The 12,186-nt window shown below is 35.0% G+C and overlaps 1 protein-coding gene across 1 annotated transcript in view; it reads left to right on the forward strand.

Annotated features, from left to right (window-relative positions):
* The window catches only part of ATRNL1 (attractin like 1), a 537,457-nt gene that overhangs the window by 94,566 nt on the left and 430,705 nt on the right, over positions 1-12,186 (forward strand). The window contains exon 11 of the mRNA XM_075026472.1: positions 11,382-11,466. Coding sequence (XP_074882573.1) covers positions 11,382-11,466 — 85 coding nt within the window. The remainder of the gene's footprint in view (positions 1-11,381; positions 11,467-12,186) is intronic.

Raw genomic sequence — 12,186 nt, forward strand, 5'->3', positions numbered from 1 at the left:
CATGCACCAGGAGTTTTTTATCCTACTTCATGAAAATGTTGTGTGCTGTGTGTTGTTGTGGTGTTTTTTTTTTTTTTTTTTAAGGTGGAACAATATTTTGTTTTTTCTAGCTGATTACAATATTTAATACAATATCTGAATTTTCTTGCAAGTCACATCCTCCATGTGTTATCAAACTGATGAAGTACAAAAGAAATGGATGTAGTAATTACCCTTAAAAAAAATTTAAATCTGTGAAGATTGATTTGATTCAGACTTAATCTTCTGTATTATTCATTTCACCAAATAAAAACTGCAATCTCACAGCACACATTAGGTAAAGACATACTTTTTCAGAAAACAGTAAATACTTATTTTACTAAGAATTAAATAATTATTGAATGGGTATATTTCAGAATTTTATTTACTTTGTATCATGAGTTTTTGAACAATACTTGGAAGAAAAAAATGTATGATACTATCAGTATCATGTTTCCTAGATACCTTGCAAGTGATGGAGTGTTATGCTCCATCTTATAAAAAATGGGTCCTGTCTGGAAACCAGCTGAATCCTGGAGATAGAGCCTATACTATTTATGTTCAAGTTGGGGTATAGAGTACTTCTGATTATATCTCTTATTATATGTGACATAGTCTTATGGATAGATTGCCTCAGCTTTTTTTTATCTATGAAAATGCTTACTGTTTTTCATATTAATGTGAAATAACTATTTGGGGGGATTAATCTCAGTTAAGTTTAGCTGTCTAAAATGTTGGTTCCTAATACGATCTGGTAATAGAGAGTCCTCCTCTAGTCAATGGAGGGAGATAAGTATCTCCAGAGAGCAATTAATTTTACCAAGCCTAGGACAGAGTTGCTCTTTTTTTTTTTCTTCTTTTGTGGAATCAGTCATTACTCTCTAGGTACTGAACTTGGTCTACATGCATAAGTTTCAGACAGTTAAGTGTAAGTGTCATGAGCCAAGAGCTCAATTCAGTCATTTTAAATGCTTACTGCATCTGAATATATTTGGTAAAGCTGAAGACTCAGAGATCTGGAGATGTTATAAATACTATTATGATGCTCTAATTTTCATAGTTTAATATTGTTCAGTGTATTTACTTAAATAGCAGTAAACATATTTAGATGATAAGTCTGCTGCATAAAATGACCTTTAGAAACCTGGCCTTTGGTATGCTTTTGTCCTCCTCTGATATTTTACCACTGGACTTGCTGCCAAGTTGCTCTGGCAGCTCCTTAAAGATCCACAAATGGTTATCCTCATAGAGGTGAGCTATTTTCCAACTGTGCTGTTATTGCTTACATTATGCTGAAAAAGGAACCTTGGCAATAGGGACAGAGCTACTGCTGGGCTCAGTCTTGGATGCTGTGGTTGACCTGGAGTTTTCTGAGTGATGTTGGTTATGGCTTTTTTTTATCTACTGGTCACTGGAGTGCCCTAGTTACCTGTTCAGTATGTAAAAAAGAAGCTGAAGGACTTCAACTGGTGACATCCTGCCTATTATGAATGTAATGTGAGTGTTCAATCTAGGATCTTTATTCAATTCTTCCATTATAGCATTTTGAAAGATACTTGCAGCAGTTTTCTCATTTAGAAAAGGAATTCTAATAGATGTATATAGCAAAACCACCATGTTCACTGCTTATGAAAATCTATGCTCTGTGACAGTTCTTTGGAAATCAGCAAGTTACATATGCAAAGGACGGTTTGTGTATAGTCATCATACGTAATAATGACAGTTAATACAAACTGGGATGTGCATGTCTGAAAAACTGGCTGCATACTTTTAATTAACTAATAGGGATTTATCTTTCAAAATGAGATATTATCTTGTTCTTCAGTCTTTGCTGTGTAATTGAGAAACTATGTATTAGGACCTGTACCCCGAGTTCTCCCAATTCCTTAGCACTACTTTGTAATATATAAAAATTGCATACCTTTGGGAGACTGAGACATGGTAGAAAGAAAGTAGATAATCACCACTGACTTCGGATTCTACAAATTAATTAGATCCCACAGAGATTAGTTTAAATAAATGTGTTATAGAACTAGAAAGGAAGCATGGCACGCGTTAGTATTGATGTTTTGCTTATGTTTTCTTCTTGGTACAAAGTTTGACGTTAGTTCAGTCTGCTTTTTTTTTCTTCAGGAACAAAATCACACAAGTTTGTTACTGCTGGCCTCAAGTTTATCACTGTGTTTTCTGCCTACACAGGGGAAGAGAGGTTCAACCAGGCTAGTGTGCTGGGGAGTTTTTTCTGAATACTTGATTAATTTAATTATGTACATCATATTAGGAATAGAATACACTTCAGAGAGAAACCATGATGATGTGTCTACTGTACAAAGTTCTAGTCCCACTCCTGCTCCAAACAAAGTATTATTGTTTTGCAGAAGTTAGTCTAATGAGTACACATCTCAATAACTGGGCTGAATTCTGTGGAAGGATGAGAGCAGTGAAAAAAAAATAAAATTTCATGCAAAGTAGTTCTTAATTTTTTAAACATTTATAAACAAAATGAAACCACTTCATGAAGACATCTAATTCTTTGGCCATGACTAAGAATTATATGGTGCAAGTTAGGGAAATTTGAGAACATTCTTTATACATGCATTTACATGAATTTAAGCAAAAATAGCATACTTGAATCAGCTATCAGATGGGCTCCAGTGTAATCAAAATGAGCTAAAAACTATTATGGATTCTTCTTGCTGCTATTGGCCTTCTGGTTTTGCAACAGTCATGGAAAGCCCTCCCAGAGAAAATAGAACTCTGTAGTATTGTCCTGAAAAATGTGAATATTCAGTCATACTCTGTCTTCTGGGCTATATCAGCAACCAGCTTTTTGGAACAAGACTATGTCTGGTGACCAGATTTGGAGGAAGAATCCTACCTTGCTCTGTTCTCTGCTGTAGGCTTGGGAAGAAAAGAGGGATGCAGCATTACAGTTTTGTTTCTTTACTTTTATTCTCAATCTTTGTACCTGGTATGAAGGTTTAAAAAGCACATCATGTGTGTGTCTTCCTTATGCTGCCCTACAATTAATGTTACAGTGCTGATAAATATATTCTATAAATTTGATTTACAATTTGTATGACATTAGCATTACTGGAAATCTTTTCTCTCTCTAAAAGTGTAAATGGGTAGTTGGAAGGTCATGTCCATGTGGGTTTTAATTTTCTGAAGGAGAGCTCAATTTTCATGCTGGGGAACCTGTTGAAGTACTACTTAAAACTAAAATAACCCAACCACCACACTATGTATTTATATATGTATATGTATTAGGTACATATTTATATACAAATGTGCAAATGTGCATGTTGAAGAACATGTTTTCAGCCCACTTGGAGATAAAAAATTTCAAAGCTGTACTCTAAGACTTTAGGATAGATTTTTGAAGTATTACTTTGGGTTAATAAGACCCCCTTTTTTTTTCTTTTCTTTTTTTAAATTGTAAAACCATGATACAAGAGCTCCCCATGCTTAAAATTCTTGCATTTCTATTCCAATCAGAGCTTAGGAAAGTAATTTAGATTATATTTTATGAGTATTCAAATGCAAAATTTGCAGATAAAAATAGATTATTTGGACACACAGAATCAGAATCAAAACAGAGACTCTAACTACTGAGACCAGTATATAACAAAAAAAAAAAAAAAAAAAAAAAAAAAAGAAAAAGCTTTTTCGAAGAGTAAGGATATTTATTTTAGTTCCTGGCCAAATGGTCATGTTAGTGAATATATTTCTGTATGCCTAAGGCAGTTCCTGCAGTTTCAGTGTATGAAATATTCAGTCTCTGTCCTTTTGTTTCATGTATGCCAATTGCTAAGGTATCTGGATAGCCTAGAAATGTACAGAAAACGACTGACAGGGAACCTCTATAAAAGCTGAAAACTGAAAACATTGGAACATGGCAGCTGCTTCCATGGTCTCTCCTAGTGGTAGTTGTATTTCAGCTTGTCTGTATCTATGGGAGAAGTGCAATAACCCAGACATTTAAGACAATACTATACTATGCAACTTTTCTTTTGTAAGTCTTCTTACTGTCTGGATTTCAATTTTTTTATTATGTATTAAATAGTATGCAAATTCAATCACTTACAAAAGACAATATGCATGTGAAATATTAAGTTTCTTCTAGGGTATTCATACAAAGCTTAAAATCTTTTTCCTGTTTGGAAAAAACTTTCAGGATTATGTCATGAGATTAACTTTAGTTTCACTTGTAAGCAAACATATTGTTTGTATTTTGGAATAAAATGAATTGTTTATTCATAAATTGTTTGTAAAATAAGTTGTTTCAACTTTAGTCTTTGTCATCAACAAAATGAGTAAGTTTAAATGTCTGTAAAGTTTTGTGTTTTTTTTTTTCCCAATGCAAACCCATCTATTTTTACAATTCTCCCCTCCTTCTGGAGTTACAAATGGATTATCAATGTGCTATTACAAAGAAAATGTAAAGCAGTGCTGTGATAGATTAAATTTTATGTGTTCCTGAGCACTTAAGTCATAAAAGTAGTTCTGGTGCAGTCTGTATTAGTGATTACCTCCGTATGACTGTACTATTAGAAGAGCAAAACTATAACATAACACACTAACTGCTCCATTTAATAGTAAAGCTCAAGGTTGTTGGTTTTTTTTTAATACTGTTTAGGGAGTCACTGTTATGTGTATGGACTTTGCTATAGATTTTAGAGCTATAGTTTAAATTCAGTTCATGCTGTTTCAAACGTATTTGCCTTTATGTTTTCCTGAGAGTAAGGAGATTTTTATTATCTGTATAAAGAAAAATATTTATGCAGTTTGGAATGAATTGGAAAATAAGTTTTTTGTTCATACCTAACTTCATGGTGGTTTAGTTGTCCAGTCACAAAAAAAAGAGAACCAGACAGAAGTGTAATGTGTGTCCATACTCTGTGAACCAACATTTCATCTTTTGCCTGAGTAAAACTAACTGAGTAGTTATTGGAAATAGGTAAAGAGAACATACAAGCATAATCTGACATTGGTTTCTACTTGTATGTAAGGCTGCACTGCGTTTGTTACAGAGAGTGTGATTGAGCAAGATCAGTACATTGGCATTTCAAATCTATTTAAATACTTTAAAAGTGAGAAATGATTTGATAATGTAAACATAGAGTAGGCAGTTTTGTATACCTTTTCTTAAAGCATAGCTCCAAATGTAGTAAGAGGTTGTCACTAAATGGGCCTGCCGGTGCAGAAATACAAATGTGATCCTGGAAGTAGAAAATGGAACACTGGTCGTCCCTTTTTTAGAGACTGTCCTAACAACTTTTGATCCCTATTTCTAACCCTATTAATTTTTTTCTTTTTCTGTTCAGTGGAACAGCATTAACTGGGAGTAGTGAAGAGTTACCTAGCTTGAACAGGTAGGGCACTTTCCTCAGAGATGAAAGCCGTAGGTTTAAATCCCATTGGGTAGGAAATGAACCCGTTTCTCCTATATCCTGGATCATTACTCTAACTACTATTAAACTATATAAAGTAACTCTTTTTCCTTTTATTGTATTTTGGAAGTATGAACCTTTTCCATTCTTTAAAGGGAACAGTAAGAGTATCACTTAGAGTTCCACCTGCAAGTTCTGACTAGGCATGGTGCTTCTGTTCAGTCTTGAGTGCAGTATTGGGCATTGCAGGGTGGGGGAGGAAAATGAAGATGAGGTGTAAATAAGCTTCTGTTCAACACTTACACTTTTTCTTCTGAGTTTCTATAGTGTTTTCTGCAAAGGGAATATTTCAGTTCCTTGATATTCTTTTATATTCTTTACAAAATTTTGTAGATTTGGGAGCGAGATGTCAAGATTTTCAGGGTCATTCTCATAGTCTTTTAGTTGTTGAAAATAATTGAGATGTGCATAATAAATGTAGTAAATCAGATGAAGAAAGGGGAGAGTAATCACCTCTAAACCAACTTGTAGATGTGCGGTTCTCTTAGATTTTCAAAATTTGAACTGGAAATAGTTGGTGCTCAACTTGCATAATTTTCAAAACTGCTTTATTAACTTAATTCAGACATGAATTTAATGGAGCTATGTTAACTTTCTTCTGCTCCAGATCTGCCCTAATGTTTAAGTAATACATTGTTCAAAATCAGATGTGAATGATAAGTGCAAACTTTGTACTGCCCCCCCCCCCTTAAAAAGGTTTTTAATGGTATCTTCAACTGTATGTCTGGAGAGCAAAAGTCACTCATAAAAAGACTTGCAAGACTAACAGGATGAGATAGGATGCTATATTTTCCCTATTTTTCCTTCAGTCACATTTTGCTAAATCTGGTCTTAGCTAAATATTTTAAAGCAAATCTATGTTCAAGTATTTTGCTGATGTGACAATGTTGATTGGAAATGTGGTTGTTACTTCTGTATAAAATCATACTGGGAAACAGTCTAGTAATGTATGAATACATTATACTAGTGTATATATACACTACTATACTATATGCTACAGCATATTCCTCTTGCCCTACTTTATATGCTGTTATAGTACCTTTGTATTGATGTAACTGGTTGTATTTTAGTGATCTCAGCAATGGAACCTTAATGGTCCCCAGTGAATTCTCAAGGACTCTTTCTCTGTGTCTCTATGTCCCTTGTAGACAGCCTAGATTCCCACCTGAGTTCAAGCTCTGTGAAATTTTCCTTACTGTTGAGAACTTTTCTATAAAATGCCTCGGTCATCGTCTCTGTGATCGGTAATGCAATACTGCTAATAGGATGTAGATGAGAAGGGTGCAGGAGACTGGACAAAGTATAAGGTGTCGAGGTCTGTCCTGTTGGAGCGTTGACCCTGGAGCGCACTACCCCACGCAAAGTTCAGCTCGGGTTTTCCTCTGCCAGCAGCAGCTGGATCACCTCAAATCTGGTGCATTTCTGTGGCGTGTTTTGTCATGTAAGTAATTTGTATGGTTGGCGAATTCACTCTGAGCCACTTCTGGTAACTATTTAATCTACGCTAGGGAGGAGTATGAATCCTCTTATAATGCGATAATGTGGTAGGACTAGTTCTTGAAGTTAAAGCCTTACTAATAGGAAGAAAAGCCCCTGTATTCCTCCTTGTACTTTTCAGTGACTAAAAATTCTGGTAATCAGTTTGGAATGAATAGTATCACTTCTTCATGTGCTTGGTAACTGTTTCTATTAAAAGCAGTATACACTTCCATGTGCTGTATGTTAAACCCAGATACATACAGAGACAATGGTAAGTACAACCAGTACCATATCTGCTGCTTACAATCTGTATAATACCTTAAGAGTGCATAGTATTTTATAGAGGAAAGTATTTTATTCTTTACTCCATAAAGCTTACCATTCTTCTTAGACTTAATACAACAAATACAATGCACAGAAGGCTCTAATACCGATAAACAGTGTTGAAACTCATACTGCATTTGCTGTTTGTCACTTTCTTCTTGGAACTGTAAATTTGGGTACCTTGAAATGTTCAAAAGAAGTTTGAAGATGATGGTCCAGGATGAATTCTATTTGATTCTTTACCAAAACCCACCAAAAATCAGTTGGTTAACTATCTGTATTTTGTATTAACCAATCTGTACAGAGAAGCTCAGATCAGGAGTTTAAAGCTGAGCAAAAGCATTATTCTTGCACAATGCTCTGTTCAGTGTTCAGTAGTCATTGGGAAGGCTAGGAGGAGATAAGAGGGAAGGCTATTTGTAACGTGCTTCCCTCCCCCTTTTTTTCTGGTTCTCTATTGAAAAGACCTGCCAGTTTGACAAATACCATCAGCAAGAAAGGAATTATTATATCTCCAGCCCTCAAGGGTTTTTTATCTCAAAACCAGCCTTTATTATGGTTTTATGGTTTTCCTTTGGCATTAAATCCCACTTTTTCTTAAATAAATTTCTAAGTACAGGAAACACTATATATTTGTATATATGTTTGTAAAAATACAAAAAATAATGTGCAACATTTTTCCAAGATCAGATGAAAATTTAGTGTGGGTTTTTTTTTTAAAGCGTTTCCTTTACCATCAAAGGCATATGAGCTCAAACATGCTCTTTCTGTTTATGTGCAATGGTTTACAGCAGCACGAACTTGATTTTACAGTATAGCAGCAAGATTTTGCTGGTCGATTGTAGCATTAAAATGTTTGATTTTTATAGCTTTTAATATGGAAATATTTTATTGAAATAGAAATTGAATTAATTATTGTTGATCACTTACTTCCAATGAAGAATATTGCTCTTAGTCTGAATCTCTTACATATAATTCAAACACCATGAAGGCATCAAATGCCCGTGTTATGCTGTGATATGGGGAATATACAACTTTTATATTTAATACTACTCCTACCTTTATCTGAAGCTTATGATCATAAGTATTTAATTGGTGCCCTAGTACTGTGATCTCTTCTGTTGAAACTTTCAAGAACAGCATCTCTTTGGTATGTATGTACTTTCACCATTCTGTTTAAGTGGAAGAAATAAATAAGGAACAATTGTGAGAGAAAAAGTGTATTAATAGTATAATAATTTTATGATAATATAATGTTAACAATGATAGTGACAGAAGGTAGAAGTTGAGAAAGAGGCAAAATTTTGGAGATGCGTTGGGTCTATAAGACAGTGAGTTAAACTTACTATACTTCCTTTTTCTTCAAACTACTAAATTCATTCCGAGTCCACCATCTGATGTTGAAATTATTGCTGTTTGGACCATCTGTGTTACTCTGGTAATAATGTGCTTTTAGTTTCTGTTTCCAATTTATAAAAAGATGTAATTGATTTATCTACCACAGCCAGAGTCTCTGACTCTCTTTATGGGCTCAGGCTGTGATTCTGTGGAAGCCTAAGTCAATCTAGCGGCGTATTACTGCAGTTTTGCCCGTAGCCATGCCATCCTGCCCCCTCTCATGTGCCGAGTCCACCCTTGCGTGACCTTGCACCGAGATGTTTCAGCATGCTAACAGGACGCTAACTGGACGAAGTGTTGTTGTGAATAATTTTCTGCATTAAAAGTGCCAGAACAGCAGCACCAGCAGAGATGAACTGTAATGACAGTGGGAATGAGAACAGGACCAGTGCAGCCAGCAGTTAGAGTGACTTAGGCTCTGTATGACACCAGCCTCGAGGACAATTTGTCCCTCTTGGATTTCCTAATATCCATTTTTGTTGTTTTAAGCTGGGGAGGGAGGGAGGGTGGAGGGGTGTTTGGGTTTCTTTTTAATTTTTTATTTTTGAACCTTAAGCAGTCTTCCTTGAAATATGTGGTCTGATGGTGATATTTCTTTATTTTTTAATCGTATCTATAACTTGCATAAATTATTCCAAATTTTAAAATTAAGTTACTATACCTTACTTAGATTTGGCTGTCACTGGAATCTTACAGGTAAATGAACTCAGCAATATTAGGTAAAAATCAATGTGTGTAATAATTGCATTAAGACCCTCTAAACACTTAGGTTTCAGATGTGCTCCCCACAGTCTTGCTGTATGCCAGTGACCTTTTCTGACCGTTGGTCTCTATGGGACACTTCTGCTTTTTTGTGGTACTAACTGACCATGCAGGTTCTACAGGCATGTACTCCATCCACTTCTGTGTATTATGGAGAGTATGCTGAGCAAATAGGTCTTTTTTTGTGTGTGTGTCTTAGTGCCCAAATTGATAGCTTTGCCACTGGTTTAAAAGAAGAATTGTCATCTTGTTATTCTGGTTTCAAAAGACATTAAGGCAAAATGCAAGTAAGTTTTCACTGAGGGTATCTGAAAGACCAATATAATTATCAAAGACGTAAATATATATGTATGTGTGTGTTTGTGTGTGTGTATATATATATATAAAAATATAAGTAAAGCCACACTTTTATTTGGATTGGAGAAGTCTCTCTCTCTTTAAGTCCTTTTCAACTTTGGATTTAATCCTTATCTTTTTGTGTGTAGCAGATTTTTTTTTTAAAATGAGAAAACTGTAACCCTCTGTCTGATATGAAAGTTTTCCTGAAAGTTTACCCTACCTGTCTATAAAATCTGTTATGATGACAAATTGTAGAAATGCTTTGCCTGCTTTATAGAAAAGTACTTTCTTTGCTCCATTTTAAAGGGATTTCTTTGAAGTTTCAGTCTCCTGGTGCTCCCTATTTCTATTACTGTGGGATTTGAATATTTGAAGTCAGTAAAGTTCAAGTAGAAAGTAATGAAGAAAGGACTAGTTGTTCTAAAGAACTAAAATCCCAGTCAGGACAGAAAAATGAAACCACACCAAAACCACATTTGTAAATGCTCCTATAGCAGTACTAAAAGAAACATGTTTGGATAGTTAATTTGACATGAAGATACTGATAGAACCTTCATCTCAAATACTAGGTGAAAGGAAAGTAATGAAATACATGTGAATTGAAATCCTTTGGCTAATTTGGGAGTGTGTAATGTTAGGGCAATATTACTGATCGCTTGATGACAATGATGGCAGTGGTTGTCGTTGTGGGTATTGAAACGGGCTATGAAGGTGGGGAACTGTATAATAAAGAGACGCTTCTGTGAGTGTCCTCTGGCCTTGATAAATGCCATGAAAGGTAAGTGTTGCTGACAGGTTCTTGGAGCACCTACTCAACAAAGGCATCTAAAAGGAGTACCTGTTGATTTATTCTTGAGCAATGCAAATATAGCTTCTCAGAACTGGTGACTGCAGTGTGCTCAAATCCTGCCATTTCTAAAGTGTAGAAGAGTCTTTCTTTATGCATATTAATCCTTTCTCCAGAAAATCCATCAGTGATGCATTTAAAAGGGGGATCTACCTAAAAATCTAAAGCCTACTTAGAAATGAGAAGAGGGACCAAAATGGCATTAATGCAGTGTGTTTAAAGACTGATAGTGTGTATATCACTGATCTGTGATATATGTTGATAAATGCATATCACTGCAAATAAAGACTCTAGAAGGACCCTATGGAGTCTGAATAAATAACATATTTAAACAGCAGAATAAAGCAGATTATTAGGAGTAGGAAAAAACAGCTTAGCTTTTACCTAGTGACAACAGGAAAAAAAAAGTCTGTCAAATCCTGCTGATTTTGCAGAACAATTTTAAAAACCCCTAGAAGCTAATATTAAGAATGGTTTTAAATACATCAGTCAAATTTTGTTTCATAGTTCATGAGACCAATAGGTGATGAAAGCATGTTAAGAACACTTCAAGGTCATGAGGTATAGATGGTCTGTTTTTACAGTGGGGACAGCAGGGGTTACCTGCACTGATCCCTCTGGGAAAGGAGGGTAAATAGGCAATAATTAGTTGATGCTTAAAATACACAGAGAGTCTGATAAAATCCATTTTGCAATATTTTGCTGAAAGCTTTTTGAATTATTTTATATATGTTTTCATATGCTTTTGTTTTGTCTTTCAGCTTGTGATGAATGGAAGATTTTACCAAAACCTAATCTACATCGAGATGTCAACAGATTTGGTCACACTGCTGTTGTCAGTAATGGGTAAATGAAGTGTCTTTTAAATTTTCCTGGCCGTTTTTTTCTGAATGAAAAACATGTGGCAGAAATTATACCTATGTAAAATATGGTTCAATAGCATACAACTGATGTAATTCGTTAACATGAAAAGTAGTGCTCATCAGGGGCTTTACTCGTCTTAAGTAATCAGTACAGCTAATCATCAAACTGTCATGCCGTGGAATCTGTTCAATGGAATTTTATATGAACCTTCTAGTGTACTGAGGTGTTTCCTCAGAATTGTGAACTACACTGAATTTGATATTCAGTACCAACTATAATCCTCAATTAGATGTGATGGGAAAAATCCTTTTCTCTTTGCAGCATGCTGTAATTCCTTGTTCTTCTAGAATGATAAAATCAAAACCATGTAACTAAAATTTGCTTGGAAAAAGCATGATTTTGATGATACTGATACAGTTATCATCATTAACCACTTGCAGGAAAAAAAGCCTGCCAACATCTAGACTATATTAAGTCTGTTGCTTATCCTCTAGAAAACGTAGCATACTTTCATGTAATTTGATGAGTAGAGGAGCTCAGTAAAGCTTCATCATCTAGAAACAGGAGATGGAGTGGATCTGGAGTTTTCTGGATTTGGTTGCTGAACTCTGCTTCCTCCACTGCAGCCCCCAAAGATAAAACTGTGGGACAAATGTCTCCTTTTTTCGTGGAAAAGTTGTAGGAAACTGTAGTCCAGTTTAA

The sequence above is a fragment of the Buteo buteo genome, chromosome 4 (genome assembly GCF_964188355.1).
Source record: "Buteo buteo chromosome 4, bButBut1.hap1.1, whole genome shotgun sequence".
Taxonomy (NCBI): Eukaryota; Metazoa; Chordata; class Aves; order Accipitriformes; family Accipitridae; genus Buteo; species Buteo buteo.